General features: G+C 33.6%; 2 protein-coding genes across 3 annotated transcripts; one reads left to right on the top strand and one right to left on the bottom strand.

Annotated features, from left to right (window-relative positions):
* The first annotated feature begins 383 nt into the window (after positions 1–383).
* Positions 384–19,687, top strand: LOC128182802 (uncharacterized). The gene is made up of 6 exons (XM_052851555.1): positions 384–447; positions 1,242–1,425; positions 5,502–5,716; positions 8,722–8,931; positions 16,551–16,619; positions 19,449–19,687. The coding sequence occupies exons 1-6, from the start codon at positions 384–386 to the stop codon at positions 19,673–19,675; spliced, it is 969 nt and encodes a 322-aa protein (XP_052707515.1). The 3' UTR covers positions 19,676–19,687.
* On the bottom strand, positions 10,285–15,385 carry LOC128182801 (uncharacterized). Of its 2 annotated transcripts, none has more exons than XM_052851553.1 (2): positions 15,289–15,385; positions 10,285–14,998 (listed from the first exon to the last, which is right to left on the bottom strand). In XM_052851553.1, exon 2 carries the CDS (start codon positions 14,991–14,993, stop codon positions 13,878–13,880), a length of 1,116 nt encoding a protein of 371 aa, XP_052707513.1. In that variant the 5' UTR covers positions 14,994–14,998; positions 15,289–15,385; the 3' UTR covers positions 10,285–13,877. The 2 variants fall into 2 exon arrangements, with proteins under 2 accessions (XP_052707513.1, XP_052707514.1); XM_052851554.1 differs by lacking the exon at positions 15,289–15,385 and having other exon boundaries at positions 10,285–11,373; positions 14,714–15,107.
* Positions 19,688–22,900: the final 3,213 nt, after the last annotated feature.

Below are 22,900 nucleotides of genomic sequence, written 5' to 3'. Positions count from 1 at the left end.
CCATTAGACTATTACTTTGGCCCCAAAAGGGGTTCAAAATTTAACATAGAAAGATATAGATAAAATGATTAGAATCGTCTTCGCAAGAACTACACTGCTACAGTTTGTGAGAATACCATTCAATGATCCTTAAATAGTGTAGATTCTTAATTGTTAAAGCCAACCATAAACCCCGGACCAGTATTGGAACCGAGGAAATGGATTCAAAGATTAAAAATATAAATAGCATATGCTACGAAATAGAATATTACAAGGATCTGTTCATGTTTGCGATGCTGCCCATGGGCCTCTTGTGTTTTCCTTTTTTGATGGTTATTCACTGAAAATCTGGTGTGGACAAAGAAATGAATCATTTTTGGTTTTTGTTTTGTTTCGGATAGATGATGGCCTTCTGTGTTTTGACGTTGATAGTAAACCTGTCAATAATTCTTACGTTTCAAGGAGAAGGTAATTTATTTTCCTTCCTTTTATTATATAATATTTTCATTAATTTACATTAGCTGCTCGTCCGTTTTATGCTTTTCTCTAGATTATTTTTACATTGTTTTCTATTATGACATTGGTATACCGTACCCTATGGCCCTTTTGTGTTTATTTGGCACCGCTAACGAGGACCCAGGGGTGTCATGGTCATATATTTCACAATTTATATTCCTCTTATCCTAGAGATGCTTTAAGCCAACAATGATGATAATTGCCCTTGCAGTTTAAAAGAAGTTAAAAATGTAAAAATCTTATATGAACAAACGATGCACGACGCACTGTGGACTACAAGAATACAAATTGCAAATGTCACCTAAGGGACTCAGGTGACCGTAATTGGCAGCACCGTTAATTACATGTATTAAACACAGATTGAATGAAAACAGTGCTCATTCGATACAAATAAATAAGTGTTAAATTGATTAATCAATATCAGACGCTTTATATTTACACTACCATGTTCAAAAAAGAATATGAAAATATCTGAAGCAAAGTTGTTGACCATATTGCCATTAATATGCACAATTTACTAATGGTGTTTATAATTCTCACTCAACCAGTAAATCGATGAAATATTTTGAAACTTCAAAATTCAAACCTATCATTTTTTATACTTAATTTTTCATTATTCAAACATTTCTTGTTTTGAGCAACATATGTTTCCTATAATAACACGTGTGTTTGTCTGTCTGTCTTTCTATCTGTATACATATGTACGTTTCGCATTCACTCATTTTTCTCCCTTTCTTCCTCTTTAGAACCAGATGTGATGTGTGGATACCGTCTTTATTTTACAAATGTCACTTGGCACACTGCTTACAAAATCTGTGAGGCGGAAAAGAAAATGCTGGTACAACTGGATTCAGATTTACATACCTTCGAAGTCATATTCAGTCATTTGATAACAAAACTATTTGAAAGAGCCACGACACTTATAAATGGGTACGTCCTTTTGATAGATCATTTGAATAACTTATGTGACCTATTGCGATCCTTTTTCGTCCGTTGTCGTGCGTTAACATCAAAACTCAGCTTCTTCACAAAACTACCATGGTTATCTAAACCAATTTGGTATACAGCATTCATAGTTCATGAAGCTCTCTACCTAAACTGTGAAATACTTGACCACTGAATCAGCAATGCATATATAATCATTTAGAAAATTTTTATAATATTTTCTTCCGTGTTTTCACAGTCGAGGGAGATTAACTTATTGCATCTGTCGTTGTGCCCATAATGCCCTCTTCCTAAATTGGTAAACATCAGTTTATAATATTTTTTCTGTACTTTTACAGTCGAGGAAGATGAACTGAATGTATTTGTAATTATGTCCAATATATAAATCTCAGAGAAATTCCCTTTTGTTGGAGCTCCGCCTCCGCCCCGACCGAGGCTTGAACTCACGACCTCTGGAACCCATTCTCCTAGCAGTGAGCGGCCACCGCGCTCCCCACTAGGCCATCTAGGAAAGACAAAAAATCTTGCTTTCGATGACGTACGGAACCTAGCGCGCTGGCCGTGCACTACATAGTCACTTGAGATATAGGTGGAATACAGTTACACGACAATTTGAGGGGATCGGAACGATACACATTGCATACATACACACATATATATTAAGCACAAACATTGCAATAACTGTCAAATTGACATATACCTGCCTATAGTGAATGATATAGAAATATATAACGCACAGAAAAATTCCCTTTTGTTGGAGCTTCACCTTCCGCCCCGACCGAGGCTTGACCTTACGACCTCTGGAACCCATTCTCCCAGCAGTAAGCGGCCACCGCGCTCCCCACTCGGCCATCTAGGCAAGACAAAAAATCTTGTTTTAGATTACGAACGGAACCTAGCGCACTGGCCGCGCACTACACAGTCGCTTGAGATACAGGTGGAATACAGTTATACGACAATTTGAGAGGATCGGAACGATACACATTGCATAGATGCAATATATATAAAAAGCACAAACATTGCAATAACTGTCAAATTGACATATACCTGCCCATAATGAATAAAAAATAAATATATAAAGCACAGAGAAATTCCCTTTTGTTGGAGCTCCACCTTCCGCCCCGACCGAGGCTTGAACTCACGACATCAGCCCATTCTCCTAGCAGTTAGCGGCCACTGAGCTCCTCACTCGGCCATCTAGGCAAGACAAAAAATCTTGCTTTCGATGACGTACGGAACTTAGCGCGCTGGCCGCGCACTACACAGTTGCTTGAGATACAGGTGGAATACAGTTAATCGACAATCTGAGAGGATCGGAACGATACACATTGCTTATATATAATTAGCACAAACATTGCAAAAACTCTTAAATTGACATATACCTGCCCATAGTGAATGATATAGATATATATAAAGCACAGAGTATTTTCCTTTTGTTGGAGCTCCACCTTCCGCCCCGACCGAGGCTTGAACTCACGACATCAGCCCATTCTCCTAGCAGTTAGCGGCCACTGCGCTCCTCACTCGGCCATCTAGGCAAGACAAAAAATCTGGCTTTCGATGACGTACGGAACCTAGCGCGCTGGCCGCGCGCGCACTACACAGTCGCTTGAGATATAGGTGGAATACAGTTAATCGACAATTTGAGAGGATCGGAACGATAAACATTGCATAGATACACACATATATAATAAGCACAAACATTGCAATAACTCTCAAATTGACATATACATGCCCATAGTGAATGATATAGAAATATATAACGAACAGAGTATTTTCCTTTTGTTGGAGGTCCACCTTCCACCCCGACCGAGGCTTGAACTCACGACCTCTGGAACCCATTCTCCTAGCAGTGAGCGGCCACTGCTCTCTCCACTCGGCCATCTAGGCAAAACAAAAAATCTTACTTTCGATGACGAACAGAACTTAGCGCGCTGCCCGTGCAATACACAGTCGCTTGATATACAGGTGGAATACAGTTAAACGACAATTTGAGAGGATCGGAACGATACACATTGCTTATATATAATAAGCACAAACATTGAAATAACTCTCAAATTGACATATACCTGCCCATAGTGAATGATATAATAGATATTTATAAAGCACAGAGAAATTCCCTTTTGTTGGAGCTCCACCTTCCGCCCCGACGGAGGCTTGAGCTCACGACCTCTGGAACCCATTCTCCTAGCAGTGAGCGGCCACCGCGCTCCCCACTAGGCCATCTAGGCAAGACAAAAAATCTTACTCTCGATGACGAACAGAACATAGCGCGCTAGCTGCGCACTACACAGTCACTTGAATTATAGGTGGAGTACAGTTAAACGACAATTTGAGAGGATCGGAACGATACACATTGCATAGATGCAATATATATAATAAGCACAAACATTGCAATAACTCTCAAATTCCGTTTTGTTGGAGCTCCACCTTCCGCCCCGACCGAGGCTTGAACTCACGACCTCTGGAACCCATTCTCCTAGCAGTGAGCGGCCACCGCGCTCCCCACTCGGCCATCTAGGCAAGACAAAAATATCTTGCTTCCGACGAATTTCTCTCTGCTTTATATATATATATATATATATATATATATATATATATATATATATATATATATATATATATATATATATATATATATATATATATATCTATCTATATTATTCACTATAGGCAGGTATATGTCAATTTGACAGTTATTGCAATGTTTGTGCTTATTATATATGTGTATCTACATGTATGCAATGTGTATCGTTCCGATCCTCTCAAATTGTCGTTTAACTGTATTCAACCTGTATCTCAAGCGGCTGTGTAGTGCTAAGTTCCGTTCGTCATCGAAAGCAAGATTTTTTGTTTTAGCTCTTTTTTAACAGAAAAGCTAAAACTGATGAGGAAGCATCCTCAGGTATTATATGGTAGGGTGATTCATTAGTGTTCAAATCATGATCCTCGGAAGAAAGTACGGGCCACAATAAGGGGTTCAATTTTTACATAGGAATAGAGTCTTTAAAAATCTTCATTTCAAAAACCATTTGACCAGAAAAGATGAAACATGTGTGGAAGCATACTCAGGTAGATTCAAGATTTTTCAAAGCATGATCCTCTGGGGCTATGTTGGGGCAAGAAAGTAGGTTGAAATTTTTACGTAAGAATACAGTGTGTATAGAAAACATCAGAGTATATAGAGAAAAATCTTTCTCTCAAAAACCATTCGACCAGGAATGTTGAAACGTGCGTGGAAGCATTCCTAGGTATGTAACTTCATTTGTTCAAATCACGATCCAACGTGGTAGGGTAGGGCCAAGAATTTTTACACCGGAGTATATAGTGAAAAATCTTTTTCTTAAAATTTATCTCACCAGAGGCTAAATCTTATCTGGATGCATCTTCGGGAATGGTAGATTAAGATATGAAATCTTGTTAACTTCGATATATCGAAGACCGTTATCTCAAATGCAATGGATATGTCGAAATAATTTGTTAGTCCCAACAACTTCTCTTTTTAACTATATATCGAATACTCAGATATCTAGAAGTTTTTAAACAGTCCCATCTAGTTCGAGATAACGAAGTTTGACTGTGTGTATATATATATATATATATATATATATATATATATATATATATATATATATATATATATATATATATATATATATATATATATATAAATTACATTAGAATACTACGCACATTTTTTTTCACCAAAACTAATTGACCTTTCCCCTGAATTAAACATATCGATTTAAAGAATCTTGACCTTAAAATATTAATTAAATACAAGAAACATACGAAAATGTTGGATAGCATTTAAGTAGAAAGCAGATATGCATCCTACCGGGCTAATCATATTACCTCATGATTAAAACTTAAGGATACAAAATCTTTGAAATGAAATTTCAATGGATGTATCCCAAACAACTTGAAAATAAGCTTCATAACCGCTTTTCAGTACTTTTAGTTCTTTGGTGTTTTATATATTACAAATCTTAAAATAAAAACACAACTGAAAATTCATAATCTTTGTCTCCTCTAAAAGTGAGTGTCTTTTTTCATCTTAGATCTAATCTAGGAATATGGTTGGGAACATTTCAGCGGACCTCCTCCAATGAGATCATGGACTATCAGTGTAAGCCATTATACATGGACCCGTTCCTAGGCCAGCTGCAACCAAGAGAGGATATTTTGTGCATATTTTATAACTTCTTCACTGGAAAATTTCAAGCAGAAAACTGTGACAAGCAGAAATCCTTTCTTTGCAAGAGCTACAAAGATGGTATGAACGTTTTCTCTAAATCAACTTTTTTACCGACATGTTAATTAAAACTCTAGGCAGGATTCCAACAAAAGTGTAAACAACAACAACAATTAAAACTACAACAAAGGAGTTTAATATATACGAATCAAATTTGACTACCATAAATAAGAATATCAAGATTGAATTCTTATTTGTATAATAGCTGATATCAGAAACGTTTTAAATTATGTGTTCCATTCTATTTCATGAATTGGCAGTGGGTAAAATACTTGATTAGAATATTTTATATTTGTTTGTTTAAGTCTGTATTTTATGTTTTTAAAAACAAAATTTGCTCTATGATCAGCTGCTTTATCCAAAAATACAAAGAACAGAATAGCATATAACATACTTAAAGAAACCAATTTTTCTCTATGAAAACATAAATGCAATTAATTAAACTTATATTGTGAGGTTGTAGATCTGGCCAAAACAGAAAACACAAGCAGTAAAATGGGCTTCCGTGCATGGGCAGATATCTCTCGTAACTTCTCGGGCCTTTCCGGCAGAGCTCGGAAAACACATCGAATGTATTTAACGTAGGCGTCCATAACACCCCCTCCCCCTTTTAATATGTTTTACGTTGCGATCGTTGGGGCGAGCGCAACAAGTGTTCAAATAATGAATTATGATAAAATCAATAAAAATAAAAGTAGCAACCCAACGTAAATGAATTTGAGTGCAAAAAAAAAAAATAAAACATAACTTATTTTTTCAGTAAATTTTCATTATTCATAATTTATAAGATTTTTTATTTATTTATAAGTAGAATTTATCTCAAATACAATGTTGCTGAATAATAAAGATTTTTACATAATGTTCATTGCAGTTTATTTCCTCATTTCTTGCAGCAGACATTTTTCTTAAACTTACAAAAAAAATTGAATTAACATAGAGCCCCCCCCCCCCCGTTTAGAAAAAATTAATTTTTTTTAATTTACGTATTAAAAAAAATGCTACATGAAAGTGAAAATAAAGATACCATTTAGCAGCTAAAGAGCTAAAAGGCATAGTACGCACTCCCCATTCCTCACACCGGATTAGAATTTTCCTAATTTTGAGAATTATTTAGTTTTCTAGTTGCTTGTGAAGATTTTTTGAATGAAGCTGCCAAACCCCCTTTTAAAAACGTTCCTGGAAATTACCGTAAATATAGTGAATAAAATAAATTTGAGCATTCATCCAAATGAGAACAAGTTACACCTGTTTCCTATCTGTGAAGAAATGTCCCAATTCGTTAGCTCTGCAAGATTTTAAAAAGATTTTTTAGGTATTTATATTTCAGCAGATTTACAATAACTAGTTAGAGTAATTTCCCCTTATTGTGACGTCAAAATTCACGTCGGTCAAGTCTCTTTAAAAACTACCCTGAAAAAAAAAACTACGTAAAATATACTGTTTTATTTACTTAAAAAGCATGATGTTCTTGAAATTACACATTTTTTCTGTTTCTCAAAAGTTTTACTTTGACTCTCGCGAGAAGGTGAGAACGACAAGCATTTTTGGAATGACGATAACACCGTTAGTATTATGTAATGGAATTACGTTGTGTCAGCAGTATATTTACAATGCATATACTCACTACATAGTCTTAATTTTTATCTTGTTCAATATTTACAGAAAACTGCTGGTCCGATAAAAACAGAACATTACTGGTCTGAGTAACTGAAGCCCAAAAAATCCGTTGAATTCTATTCATACACGCCTTGCCGGTAGAGCTCACTTCGCGCTTGTGCTGTGCGCCGGCGAGCTGCGCTCGCTATTAACCTTTATAAAAATACAACATATTTTACAATCTGTTGAGTTATGGGCTAAACTACATTAAATTCAATAATATATCCTATATATCAACCACAGAAGAAAGAAGGCTGTACAGCAGGTACCTAAATTGATGGAAATTTTGTTAAAAATTCTAAAATTGGTAATACATTCGAAGTGTTTTTTCGAGCTCTGCCGGAACGGCCCGAGAGGTTGCACTGGGACACAAATAAAAAAAGAAAGCGTAGAAACAAATAAATATGGGGGGGGGGGTTTGAAAATTATCCGGAATACCGCACTAAATAGACACAACATCAATGGCTAAAAAAAACCTCTATCGTCCTGGGCTGCATTTTACAAAAGAACTTATGACAAAGTCGTAAATACTTACAGTCTCGTAAAATGATCTTTAGAGAACAAAATTGACATAAAACCATTTGTTTACAAATATTTCAATTCCCATAATTATATTTTCCAGCCATAAGAATAATTCATTGATTATTCGTAAGTCGTGCGTTCTTTTGCAAAACGCAGCCCTGAATTCTATTTTACAGTCTACGTAAAATTCAAAAATATTGTTTAAAGAAATGAATAAATATACATCTTTAACGCAACTGGTGTTTCAATAAATGTCAATTTTCAATGTTAAATGTGTATTACATTATCAAATAAATAGCCTTGTCTTTTGTAAAATTTGAGTAAATCTTACCTGTTAAAACATGTTTGTAGTATGTTTTCTAAAGTTAAAAAACGGTAATTGAAATGGTGAAAATGGCAGGCGGGCTGGCAGCTTCCGAATAGGTACCACTATTGTATAGATAACTTCTCCTACAGTTTTCAAGAAAGACAGTTGTTGTTTTGCAATCTGGATGGATTGTACACATACCAGAGATTACTTGAATTTGGAATTTTACTAATTAATGAAAAAAATACTGACTCTTTATTTGAGTTTTTTTTCTTCAAAATATTGCATATAGGATACTTATATTTCCCCTTTATCAATCCAGGGTTGATAAATGGAATTACTGTTTGAAGCGAGCTGGTAGTTTTTTATTGGGGTCAGAGTTCGACCTCTTTCTTTATTTATGGTTACATTGAAATGAATGCTAAAACGGGCTTGGCCCCTGTGCGTTCAGGTAGAGATTATCAGAGGCAGAGCCCAGTTAAGTACATTGATCTCACTCGTTGATTTCGATGGTTTTAAAGAGTGTGTTTTTATTTTATAGAGAAAACAGACTGCATGATGACTTCGAACAGAAGTCTGATTTATAACGATGGTAATCACGTTTTGTGCTTTTCTTCTGAATCCAACACCCCATCAACATACTTTGCTGTATTTCAAAATGACACGTACTTTGCAACATACAAATATAGGCCCCGAGAAAATTGTTCGTTGGAGAAGTTTTACCCTGGAATCCCGGAAATAAATCATACTAGTAGGTACTTTTTACTCTTATACAAAGCACAAAATATTTAACTTAAACAATACAATTAAGGTAACGTGCATGTGCTTACAATTTTTTGTCCTGAATCTCATTTTTTTTAAAAACATTTTTATTTCTGCATTACAAATTCAGATAACCTTCTGCGTTTGTGCTGGAACTTTTCTTGAAGCATCCTGAACTTTACATAGAAAAATGCTAACACTTTCCGAAATATTGACTTTGTTCTAAGTTCAAGATCTCAATTTATATGCATTGGTACGATTTAACAAATATGACTATTAGACTACAATTGACTAATCAGCGCTCAAGTTCGTATCAAACGGTTTGACACAAAACTACTTTTTCAGAAAGCAGTTTTAAGTAAAGGGAAAAATGAACTATGAAGTTTCGAAACAGGCAATAAATATGTTTTCATCATATGGTAACTCCTTTGTTACCTATCTAGACAAATGACAGGTGTAAAATTGCTGGATAAATTAATTATTATAGACAATGAAGACAAGCGTAAAGTTCATCAATTGTTTTATTCTATATATTTTGGCGATTATGGCCACGACCTACATAATATAATCTATATAAAATTCACATGTACTTTTGTATACAATGTTGCAACATATATCCTTATCCTTATAACATATTGACCCTTATAATCCTTATCCTTATACCCTTATATCCTTATAACCTTATAAACATTATCCTTATAACCTTATAAACCTTATCCTTATAACCTTATCCTTATAGAAGTTTTATAATACTTATAAACTGTGACAACATTCATACTGGTACTGGGTGAGCAGATACTCAGCAGAAGTTGTAAGCTATGTAAATTAGATAAAACGCGTCTCGAATAAGCGCTACCTCATTATGACATGTAGGTCGTGACGAAATAAACTATTGTTATTCAAAGATGAGCAGCAAGTCTCTTCAAAATGCCACTCACTAATCACTCCAAGTCTCTGCACAAAGTCACTCACTGATTCACACTTTAACTGCTGCTTTCATCGTCCTGGCTATCTGAAAATAGCATTAAAACTACGGCAGAAAATGAGCGCATGACATAATTGATACAGTTATATGTAACATTAAATAACAGTTTCAATATTATGAATAATTTCATATCAAGATATACATATAACTACTATTAAGAATGGGGTTAGGGAGGGTGGGATAAAATTGCACCCACCTCTCGAATTTAACAGCTAGGAGTGTGATGACGTCAAATATAAACAAAACGACGTCATGTATGGTATGCCATTACGCGCCAAAAATTATGGCGCTAATCATGAGTCAAGCCAAAATATAATATTGCTATAATAATTTGATTTATTTTATATTCTAAATAAATCTTATTATTATAGACAATGAAGACAAGCGTAAAGTTCATCAATTGTTTTATTCTATATATTTTGGCGATTATGGCCACGACCTACATAATATAATCTATATAAAATTCACATGTACTTTTGTATACAATGTTGCAACATATATCCTTATCCTTATAACATATTGACCCTTATAATCCTTATCCTTATACCCTTATATCCTTATAACCTTATAAACATTATCCTTATAACCTTATAAACCTTATCCTTATAACCTTATCCTTATAGAAGTTTTATAATACTTATAAACTATGACAACATTCATACTGGTACTGGGTGAGCAGATACTCAGCAGAAGTTGTAAGCTATGTAAATTAGATAAAACGCGTCTCGAATAAGCGCCAAATGGTTGTCTATTGAAAAGACAACCACCGCCAACAAAGTTTGGTGGAATGAGAGACGCTCAACATACTGTACATGTATATATACTTATGTAGGTGTGGCCACAAGCAAAGTCAAACTAGTTAATATATTTTTTCCGGAAAACCCACTTGTTGCAAAGCCCTTTGTAAGTTAAATAGGAATACACAATTACCAATGTTTGACAGATGAACACCATCACTACGAAACATCTCTTTTGCATGCCACGTGATTTCTGGGTATTTAATAAAGAAACCACCATTTACCGAGACTAAGCGATTCATAAAATTGTTAAGTCTAATGGCAGCAAGATTTTGAGATTTAACGTCGGAGCTGAAACGCCAGGATATCCTTGGCAGCATATTTGACCACCCTATAGTTGTATTGGGAAGAATTTGATTCAATTCTGTAATTGTAGATTGCATAATTGCCCGAAAACGTAGTAATGGGATTTTGCCTATATCATTAGCACCACAGTGAATAACTAAGATTTCTGGAGGAGATTCATACCTTAATAATAGCTTTATTTTTGGAATAATGTCGAACCAATTCATTCCTCCTTTACCTTGCCAAAACAAACTGTAGTTATGTCTTTCTAATCCCAAATTCACACCATCTATGGAGTTTTTGGCGTAGAAGAATGCCCATTTAATAATCGATGAACCAACGATCCAAACAACTTTTCCACTATCTATATAAAAATATTAGAAATGACTCTAGACGTTACTGAAGTCTAATATAATTCTGAAAAGCATTGGAACTCCATCTACCTTGTTTTTTAATTTCTGATTCTGAATGCCCGTAAGAGAAACTATCTGAAGCCGCCCCAATACGGAAGGAATGAGATTTGTAGCGAGATTTTGGAAGACCGGCAATTTCTAGACATTTATTTAATATTGAGCAGAATTGAAATCTTGTAAGGGGACTGCCGTTCAAATGCATGAATAGCTGCCCACTAACAATTGGTCTGATTGACAGATATTTTTTCAACCATAATACAGGACATATAGAGTTTTTTGCTGGCTCCAACGTTATCAACACTCCCTTTCCTGACTGATCAGTTTTAGAGAAAGGAATTTTTAACTCTATGTAATCCTCCCCCGATTTGTGATTTGTTTTAAATCTAAAATGTTCTATACGAATGGTTTGATTTTTGCCATTTGAATTAGCAGTGAATTCACCAACTCGAAGGAAACCATGATAAGCCAAAGAAAATGCCGATGAAAAAAGGATAGTCTCAAACTTTGACGAGCATACTAATGATGTTACATTAATAAGTTTTTTGAGAATGTTTTTTGTAATCGGAAGTCTGCAATCTTTTGAATGTTTTGACCTTTTGATTCCTTCCAATAATTTTCTGACTAAAAAATTTTGAGAGTTGTCCGAGGCTCCTACAAGTTTGCATTTAAAACCAATACCGGATATATAAGAAGAAATAGTAGCATGGGCTAAACCTTTAAGCGATAGATGAGCAATAAAACTGCAAATGTGTGAAACAGGGGGAGGCCAAATTAAATTGAGTTCGTATAACAGCCTGAATTGCTCAAAAATTCTAAGACTAGATGAGTAAGAATTTTTTGTGTTTGGTGCTATTGAATTAAGCGTTAAGCGTTTTATTTCAGCTTCGAGATCATTTCTATAAAATCTTCTGGAATCTGGATCGGGCGTGGCCTGGATTTTGGGGCAAGAGCTCGAAATCTGGTCCACTGTTTGCGTGAAATAGAATCGGCAATAGCATTGTTATAACCAGCAATGTGACACGCTTTAAAGTAGATATTGTGAATCATGGAATATAAAACTAAAGGCCGAATCAATTCCATAACCCTAACTGACTTTGACGATTTTTTGTTTAAAATGGAAACTAAAGCTTTGTTGTCGGTGTGAAATAAAATCTTTTTGTCACAAAATTGAGTCTTAAATAAATCAACTGCAAGAACAATTGGCACTAATTCCAAAAAAGTTATATCTGACATAATGTCGAGGTCTTTCCAGCAGGCGGGCCATTCAAAATAAGCCCACTGACCATTGAAGTAGACACCACAACCCAACTGATGATTGCCTGCGCTATCAGTATAAAGATGTAGTTGGTCATTTGATAACCAATTGGCATTCATGAAATTTAAGCTACCGTTGTACTTGTGTATAAAATCTAGCCACACACAAAGATCTGATCTCATCCCAGACGTTACTCTAATGAAATGACTGGAGTGCTTAATTCCGCACATAGCATCACAAAATCTTCTATTGAATGCTCTAGCTGATGGAATTGCTTTTGCGCAAAAGTTAAGAGAACCTACTAGTGATTGTAACTTTCCAAGAGTAACCTTTTCTTTTTGTAACATTTCTAAAATTGCTGTTTCTAAAGTCAGTATTTTGTCATTAGGAATTCTAATAATCATATTATCTGTATCTATAACAATACCTAGGAACGTAATAACAGTTTTAGGACCCTCTGTTTTATCTTCCGCTAAGGGAATACCAAATTCAAAACATGTTTTTCTAAATGAAGACATCAACAATTCACATATTTCAGAGGTGTCTCCTGCAAATATAAAATCGTCTAGGTAATGATTCAGAGTGTGAACTCCAGTTTTCACTTCAACTACCCACTGAACAAAATGTGCAAATTTTTCCCACAGGGCACAACTAATTGAACATCCCATTGGTAAGCACATATCATAGTAGTAAAAGTTATTGAATTTAAAACCAAGTAATTGGTGATCTGAAGGGTGAACTGGTAGCAATCTAAATGCTGACTTTACATCCATTTTTCCTAATACAGCACCCTTACCTAATGACCCAACCATTTCTAAAACCTCATCAAAAGAAGTATAATGTACAGAACATGCTTCCGGATCTATAAAATCATTTACACTGAAATCAGTAGGATGTGAAAGATGATGGATTAAACGCCAACCACCATCTTTTTTTGCAACCACCCCAATAGGTGATAACCTTAAATTAAACAATGGTTCAGTATCAAAGGGACCTGCTATCCGACCCAGTGAAATTTCTTTGTCAATCTTTTCTTTCACTTCATTAGGATGATCATGTACAGAAACTAAATTATTACAGGTTGTTGAAATTCGCGGACCTTGATATTGTAGAAAAAATCCATACGTAAAACCATTTCTTAATTCAAAAGCAACAGATTGATTGGGATAAATTGCTAGATAAGGACACATACTTTTGACGTTAACTGGAGTTGAACCGGTTTTTTCCACGAAAAGAGTTAGATTGGTGTCTATAGCCTGACTGACGAAAATTTGATGAGGCTGATTGTGAAGCTTGAAAATTTTTTGAATTGGGAAATTTTTGTAAAGATTGTTTGTCAAAACAATGGATAGCAGGGTGTTTGTTTTGACATTTTAAACATTGATGTTGGTATTGACAGTTTTGTAAACGACAGAAACCTTTGTTATTGTATTCGTAACAAAATTTTGGACTTGCTTGAGTGTTTCTCAAAACTGAATGCACATTTGGAGTAATGTAAAGAAGCCATAACTCCTGGTCAATTTTCCCCCATGATATTGAATTGTCTTTAGCTTTCCTCAGACGGAACTGGCGGTCATAATCTCTCCAACCCAATCCGCCGGAAACACGACTGGCGCCGAGTTTAACATTTGCTATATATTTGATTAGACTGTGAGTTTCATCAATATGTGCGGACAAATAAATACTCATGAAAATGAAAAAAGCATCCAACCAAGCATCAATTGTTGTAATTTTGATTACATTTGTAGGTTTCAATGTAAATTGCCCATTCATGAATAAGACCTTATTTTCTTGAGCTTCCAAATCATTTTGCTTATTCAAAAGGGTATGCAATTCAATAAATTCCCCATTCATTATCTTTTGTTTTACTGACTGGGGTACATGCATACTTATGTCATCATGAATACTTGTAATTGACTGTGATGAACATGAGGGAGAAATTGCATCAAAACAAACTACATCATCTGAATCAGACAAATTTGGTACACTATGCTGATTATTACATGTAGCAGACTGATTAAAGGAGACGTGGCTACCTTCAGATGTGTCCAATCTTTTTGATATGATGGTTTCTATGGCTTTGTTTAACTCCGGAATCATCCTCTCTGCCACGGATGACACAACATCCTCCAGGTCCGTGGGGGTACTTGGTCCAGCTCGTCCTTGATTCGGCGCAGTTTCCTGGGATTTATCCGGGTCCACCGCCTTGCATTTTCTTTTTACTCCCGGTAGTCTTGCTTTCCCAGAAAATTTTCTTTTGGCGTTTGACGTTCTCCCCCCTTCCTCAAGGGAGTGCGATTTCTGCCTCGGTTGCATCGAATCTCGAAATAACAGAATAAAATTTGATAAGAACTTAATTTATATTAAACTATAAGATTAAATATTTTATTTGAATTCATAAAATATTGATAATTCATTAATATGTATGTACCCAGGGTAGGGCTAAACATTTTTTCAAATAATAGCCAATAATGCTTTTATTAAAATAAATTTTGCCTTTCCTTAATTATGATATATAATTTATATTTATATTTACAATAAAATTGAAAGAAAAATAAGAAATCTGAAAAGGAATTTCGTTTTTAAAGCAAAGACATAAAATTGCACCCACCTCTCGAATTTAACAGCTAGGAGTGTGATGACGTCAAATATAAACAAAACGACGTCATGTATGGTATGCCATTACGCGCCAAAAATTATGGCGCTAATCATGAGTCAAGCCAAAATATAATATTGCTATAATAATTTGATTTATTTTATATTCTAAATAAATCTTATTATTATCTAGTCAAAAGTCCTACTTTTACCGTATTGTCAGGTGTAGTTGCCTCATTATAAAAACCTCTGATTTAGTTTTTTAGATGTATTTTCTTGATTTGTCGTTATCTGTTGATGTGTTTTGTTATTCAGTTTGTTAGATTTTTTTTGTTCCAAGATGTTTGTAGAAAAAAAAGGAGAACAAAATGTGTATCTAATAGAGCCTTTTATTAATTTAAACACAATTACAATATCATGACTGAGGCATTAAATCTATTACTGTCGCTCTAGTTACACTCCACGCAACAAGTTGCAAATGTATCAATAATGTTTTTGACCAATCCGCTAGGCAGTCAGTCCGCCAGTCCATCAGTCCCGTCTTTTTGTACACACAACTCCTCTTAAACCGCAAAACGGAATTTCGAAAAAACGTTGTATATACATGTAGGACACAATATATGTGCACATTACCAGAAAATTCCGATTTCATTATTTTTTATGTAAATTTCCGCCCATTTTGAACTTTGAATTTTGGACATTAAAGACGTTGTTTACTCAGAGTTTGAGTTCGTTCTCAAATTCGAATTGTTATAAAGTTCAATGTGATGACTAAAAGCTCTTATCACAAAAAAGTATTCATGAAATGAATTATTATTGACTACTCTGTTAGCCAAAGAAACTTTAAGTTTCTGTTGGTTTTATTACACTTTTTCATTTAGATAACTGTATAGCACACACTTCAAAAATATTGAAAACATTCTTGAAAGCACGATTCAACTCTATAATTGAATAACCCGATATCGATTTTAAATTTTCAGAAGTCTTAATTGATATTAAGGCTACACATTCAACACTTAAAGTAGAAAATAAACCCATGTTACATGCATAAGCCATGTTGGTAATTAATATTGCTGAAAAATAATTTGCTAAACAATCAGTTTTACAGACGCAAGTACTAAATAAAACTGCTGAGAGGGACTTTTAAAGACCATTTAATCTATTTTATCGGTTAAACAATATCTAAAATGTTCAGATGAGTGTGTAAAATACATGAAAACATTTTCATTACTACGAGTACTAGTATGATGACAATTTCATTTTTCCTTCATTTTTTAGGTACTTTCTGGTATTTGCCGCATCCTCCGCTGTATAAACCTGACAAACCACTGATCAAGTGGTGCCCGGGTACGTATAGGTATTGTTTTGACATGCATAGTAAGTTTGAACACATTTCATGGCACAGATAATATACAGTGGGCTTGAACACTTGTTCTGACAACTTACTAATTGATAAAGTTAAGCAAAGATATTCGTTGAGGATTTGATTTCGTTATTTTCGTTGGCATTATAAATCAACGAAATTAAATCAATAACAATTTTTTAACCAAAGTATTAATAAATACAGAGTTGATACGTGATACATTTTAGAGATTACTATATGACGAAATTAAATGCAAACAAAATTCTATTTTGTTTAAAACAACGAGATTTTTACCCAACGAAAATATGTGCTTCTACAGAACATGCATTCGAGTAACATTCGATTTTGATCTGGCGTGTTTTGTTTTGGAGAGGGCTGCAATTCCATAGTATCTCCGTAATGATGCCATTTCTTTTTTAAAAATGTGCCTGTCTTCTGTACAAAGATAGTTTTTATGTTAGATCTTCCTTAGACAAAATGATTTTTTAAAATTTCTGATGAACAAACCGTATATATGAATCAAAACGAGATACAACATTTTGTGCGACTGTGTAAATCACCAAAAACTAACTGCAATAGTTTTTGGTAGGTCCTAGTTGATTTGACCATTATTCTTTCCTACTCCTTCCTTTGACAATTCGAAATAAGGTAAGGTAAATAGAAATAATAAACATTTTAGGTTTTTATTAGGGTCTTCCGTTTCCAACGGAAGACCCTCTTGTTATTCTTCGGTTTCTTTTTAGGGTCTTCCGTTTTCAACGGAAGACCCTCTTGTTATTCTTCGGTTTCTTTTTATTATTATTATACTTTTTCTTTTTTTTTCTGACTCCTTCTCGGCTTTATAACTCAAAAAGTTTCGAACCGATTTTAATGAAACTTTCTGAGATAATGTGAAACTAATATCCCTCAAAGATGTTAAAGTTTTTTTGACAACGTCACTTCCGTTTTGACGTGACGTCATTTTTAAAAATTTTAAAAAGGCATTTTGTCCGCGGCGATTCTCAAAAACGCTTTAAGATAGAGGCTTGAAATTTTCAATGGTTATGATTTGGTCGATTTACCTCTGTAATAAGGCTCGAAATGAAAATCAGTCACTTCCGGTCGAAACCGGAAGTGAAACAAATTTTTCGAAAAAATGAATTTTCAGATCAAATCAAAAATGAATATGTGTTTTGTAGAGCTTATTAAGGTGAATCTAACACTGAAAGCCGTTTTAAAATCGGACGATGCATTACAGAGATATCGGGGCTTAAAAATTGATTTTTCCGGAAATTTTGATTCCGCGTCCTTGGTTTAAAAAATAGCGTAAGGATCAAAGTTAAATTAACTCGTACAAAAAATAATTGATAAGTCGTACTTAAACACATTCGGATTTTTTTTGTTAAGTCGTTCTTGAAATCGAACAGGTTTTTGTTAATTCGTACTCAGAATCATTCGGATTTTGTTAAGTCGTACCAAGAATTATTCGATTTTTGTTCTTTTCGTTTTAGGTAATCTTGTTATTGGTTTAAGAACTTTGCTTCTAACAGGAACATATAGCTTTACTTTCGACATTAAAGGAAGACCCACTCGTTGCTTTGCAACGAGCTTTGCTCTAGTTATTATTATTTTTTTTCTTTTTCTTTTTTTTCTGACTCCTTTTCGGCTTCATAACTCAAAAAGTTTTCAACTTCTTTAAAAGAAACTTTCAGGGATTATGTGCAATTATAATGCCTCAAAGGTGTTAAAGTTTCCATAACAACGTCACTTCCGTTTTGACGTTACGTCATTTTTAAACTTTAAAAAAAGTCATTTTGTCCGCGACATTTCTCAAAAATGCTTTAAGATAGAGTCCTGAAATTTTCTGTGGTTATGATTTTGGCAATTTACATGTGCAATAAGGCTGGAAATAAAAATCCGTCACTTCCGGTCGAAACCGGAAGTGAATTTTTTTTTTCGAAAAAATGAATTTTCTGATCAAATCAAAAATGAATATGTGTTTTATAAAGCTTATCAAGCTGAATCTAACATTGAAATCCGTTTTAAAATCGAACAATGCATTAAAGAGATATCGGGGTTTAAAAATTGATTTTTCCGGAAATTTTGATTCCGCGTCCTTGGTTTAAAAAAAACCATAATGTTCAAAGTAAAGTTAACTCGTACCAAAAATAATTGTTAAGTCGTACTTAAACACATTCGGATTTTTTTTGTTGTCGTTCTTGAAATCAGGAAAGTTTTTGTTAAGTCGTACTTAAAATTATTCAGATTTTGTTAAGTCGTACCAGGAATAATTCGATTTTTTCATATTCTTATTTTAGTTACTCTTGTTATTGGTTCAAGAGCTCTGCTTCTTACAGGAACTTCCAGCTTTACTTCCGACATTAACGGAAGACCCACTCGTTGCTTTGCAACGAGATTTGCTCTAGTTGACTGTATATTTATAGACGACCACACTTCATAAATCTATGTATAAAAAGAATTCACAAGAAATACATGTACAACGTAGCGAATTTTATATTGACTTTTAAAGATCGCACCATTAAAAATTTAGGGTAGATTTAACGATCATTTCGACTTCATCAACAACAAGAAATGAAAAAAATATTTTAAAAAACACAAAGCGTTTCTTACACATCTATTATTTTACTTACTAAATTATATTTTGATTATATTTTGTCACATGGTGACAATATTTCTAAATATCATTTTTTCTTCACATTTATATCGACCATATATATATATATATATATATATATATATATATATATATATATATATATATATATATATATTATTTTACACAAGCATGCCCCTGACTGTTTTTTTCCCTTCAGAGCTTCAAGAGAGGATTGAAATTAGGAAGAATAATTTGACTGTTCACAGGAAGAATACAACCAAGTACCAACGGACGCTGATCAGTGCCCCTGATGATAGACCAACCTCAAAATACATGGGGGTGGTTGGAGCCTTAGTCATTTCTCTCGTCGCTGGGTTAATTGTTTGTGTTGATTTGATGAACTTCTCCAAAAAGTGTAAACCAGTACGTGTTAAAGCTGAATAATAATAAAGAACAATGTGGTCTGTCCCCTTACCGAACAGGAAGCCTACTACAAGTTTGCAGAAAATCAAATACTTTGCTGGAAGTAAACTTTCTTGTTAACTATTGCAAGATTGTCACAAGCTGTAATCTAGCAGCAAACGATATGGACTCACATGTCAGTAGGAGCCATATAAACGATATAATGAATAACATGAATATTAGCGTTTGACTTCTAGCTTTCCAGGAATCATTTACCATATTTGGTCTTCTCAAGACAGTAAACTTATAATATGCTCTTAAGAAATGCAGATTGTGTTTCGGTCAAAATCAAATTCGCCATTTTGATAGTTTTTTCAAGCAGAAATTGTATATTGTGGCTGTTAAATGCATTCACAAGTCAATATTCAAGAGAAGTACATTGTTCTAGCGCACGTAACAACTGATCAGCACGATTTATTTGAAAGGTATTTTAATGTGAAAAAGGAATTTCTTTGTAAAAAAACAAAAACAAACTTTCAACTGATGTAGGACAAACTGCTCGTTGCATTTAAGTCTTTCTAATTCAGTCCCACAAGATTAATTTTTATTAAATGCTATGTAGGTTTAAATGTAGTATACTACATGCAAATTTATACTTTTCATAAAGATAGGAATATAGAATACGGAGGATGACTTTTTTTTCCATGTTTGAATATGGATAAATAGAATTCTCGTGAAAATGTGCACTGTTATCTTAGAAAAAGCAGTTCTATTAATTTTGGTTTTCATTACTTTTTAAAGAATGTTTAGGGACGATAAAAATCAGCAGCTTCAATCACTATTACATGCTATAGGTTGATGAATAAGAGGTCAATGGGCCATTACGTCGCTCACCCGAGAACAATTGGCATGATTAATTAGCTAAATGGAGTCATAATACAAAAAAAATGGACAATGTTGTATAATACCTATAGATCCTGTAAAAATAAAAGTCTCCCCTGAATATTTTTATGTTTATTATCAAGTCCCTTTTTTAACAGGATGATTTAATAGTCATATCACAGAATTGAGCAATGCAGTTCTCAAAAGGACTGTAAACATTTGTTAATATATGGGATGTAAAACTATGAACCCTTTGTGAGGCCCAAGAATAATCCAGGGGCTAAAATCTAAACAATTTTAAAGATCAGCAATGTGTCGAAATGCATGCATATAAGTAAAAGTGTACAAAATGTATATTACAACACTTCAGCTTTTGTGAATACGTGTAATTTCATGTTTTCTTTTGTAAAATTGGATCCTCAATATGGTCCAAACCTACTCAAGACTTTGATTTCAACGAATTTAGTTACATTTTTTCTAGGAAAATATTTTTTTAGAAAAAGACTTTTCTCTACATACGGACGACACACAACATGTGATAAGAAAAGGTCATGTGAACTTTCAGCTCATGTGAGCTAATAAAAAGGATGCTTTAAATCAAACAATTTTTCAAATGATATTTGTTTATCATGCAAATTTCGTTCTAATTAATCCTCATCGTCGAAAAACCATGGTCGGCGAAATGCTTTTTCGTGAAGCGAGACCGACCATGGGTTTTCCACGATTCTGATTGGTTTATTTAATAAAAACGACAATAACAAACCGCCAACCGTCTTAAAAATCCATATAACGAAATACCAATTTTTATTCAGAGGAAATACGGACCTCTAAAAATAGCAGTGGAAACAGGTGCTACAGTAATCATCCACTGCCGTAATGTGTTAAAAAATTGTTAACGTACCGTTATTGTCTAGTTATTACTGATTATTTCTACGTACGTGTCATTAGACAAACGTTTGTGTACTTGTTTGTGTCATTTTATGTGATCTAAACAGCAAAGCTACTTTTCATTTACGTTTATTAAATATCTATAAATTTTATTTGTATTTGTTGTAATTCAATGCTTCTTTATAAGTTTTTAAAAATATTGATATGTACAAGAGAAGAAACAGAATTTATGTGGTTTTGTAAGAAAGAAAGTACGGCGCATCTTATTAAAAACTAATGGGTTTGGTATTTTTGTACAACCCATAAGTGTACAAACTTTCCGAAAATATTCAAATCTCTCAAGTAAATCAATTTGGTTCTATATATATGTCAAATACTGTCATCAAAATCCACGTGATACAAATTTATAATTATATAAGATTAATCCGCTTTGTACATTCGACCCTTCAATTTATATACACATAAGCTCACAATTTCATAAATTGGGTATGTGAACGGGATATTTTTGTACTTCTACTGTCACAATCAACATTATTTCTTATTTCCTAACGATACAGTGAGTAAATCTGAGGTAAAAAACACATGTTTTTTTAGCTGCACTGTCTCTTTAACAATACTTAAATTAAAACAGCCCTCAAACTTATTAGTCATTTGAAAGGATGTTTGTTTATGTCAAAAAGAGGGATTTAATAATGTTACTCTTTTTTATGACTGCTGTTTTTCATCATCTGAATAATTAAATTTATCCTAAGTATGTGGTCAAAGGATATCTAAAACAAAAATACAAATATAATAGCGTGTTAAGGAGTAACTCTTATCTTCACAATGTCAAATAAACTTTTTCATTTTAACACAGTTCTGCTATTCAGTCATTTGTTCAGAGCTTTGAGCTTTCACTGCAAGTGTCAATTCATTTTGTTTTACCCCAAAAAGAAATCACTCTACATGCAGAAAAAATTGATCAAAAAGTTCTTACAGGGTTAGTCCTCATGAGTGTTTATTTTTAATTTAATAATGTTTTAATGATGTACGCGATATCAATATTTTCTAAATATTCGTGTAAGAATATTTTGTTATGGTTGAATTTAATACAAAATATCATGGACAACATATCAAAGAGGACAACAACAACAAAACATTTCTTATTATATCAATAAAAATGTATGTACCTAAATGTGTATAAAGTGTAAAAAAAACTTATTATGTTAATGTTTTTGTGTTTATAAATTTACCACTTCTCCCGTTAGGGTGTAAAATAAAAAATAAAATTTTCTTTTTATGTAGCAGTATATTTTACAAAGAACAAAATCATGATTGAAATTGTCTAGGCTTTATTCAGTGGTTCTCATTGCTTTTGGTTCATTCTTCTTTGTGACGCACCTGCCTTATATTTTATTAATAAAGAATAAATCATGATGGAAACTTTTTCCCTATTATGATAAAAGAGAATCTTTATATGAAGAGTCAATTTTAAGGAAGGAGTCTTTTCTGGTTTTC

Source organism: Crassostrea angulata, chromosome 5 (assembly GCF_025612915.1).
Source record: "Crassostrea angulata isolate pt1a10 chromosome 5, ASM2561291v2, whole genome shotgun sequence".
NCBI lineage: Eukaryota > Metazoa > Mollusca > Bivalvia > Ostreida > Ostreidae > Magallana > Magallana angulata.
This window is presented reverse-complemented; position numbering and strand designations above follow the sequence as displayed.

Bases quoted from the DNA above. Each gene is read 5' to 3' on its own strand.
- LOC128182802 (XM_052851555.1), top strand. From the start codon at position 384: ATGGCCTTCTGTGTTTTGACGTTGATAGTAAACCTGTCAATAATTCTT. The intron at 1,426-5,501 runs GTACGTCCTTTT...TTTTCATCTTAG, and splicing joins GCCACGACACTTATAAATGG to ATCTAATCTAGGAATATGGT. The intron at 16,620-19,448 runs GTACGTATAGGT...TTTTCCCTTCAG, and splicing joins ACTGATCAAGTGGTGCCCGG to AGCTTCAAGAGAGGATTGAA.
- LOC128182801 (XM_052851553.1), bottom strand. From the start codon at position 14,993: ATGCAACCGAGGCAGAAATCGCACTCCCTTGAGGAAGGGGGGAGAACG.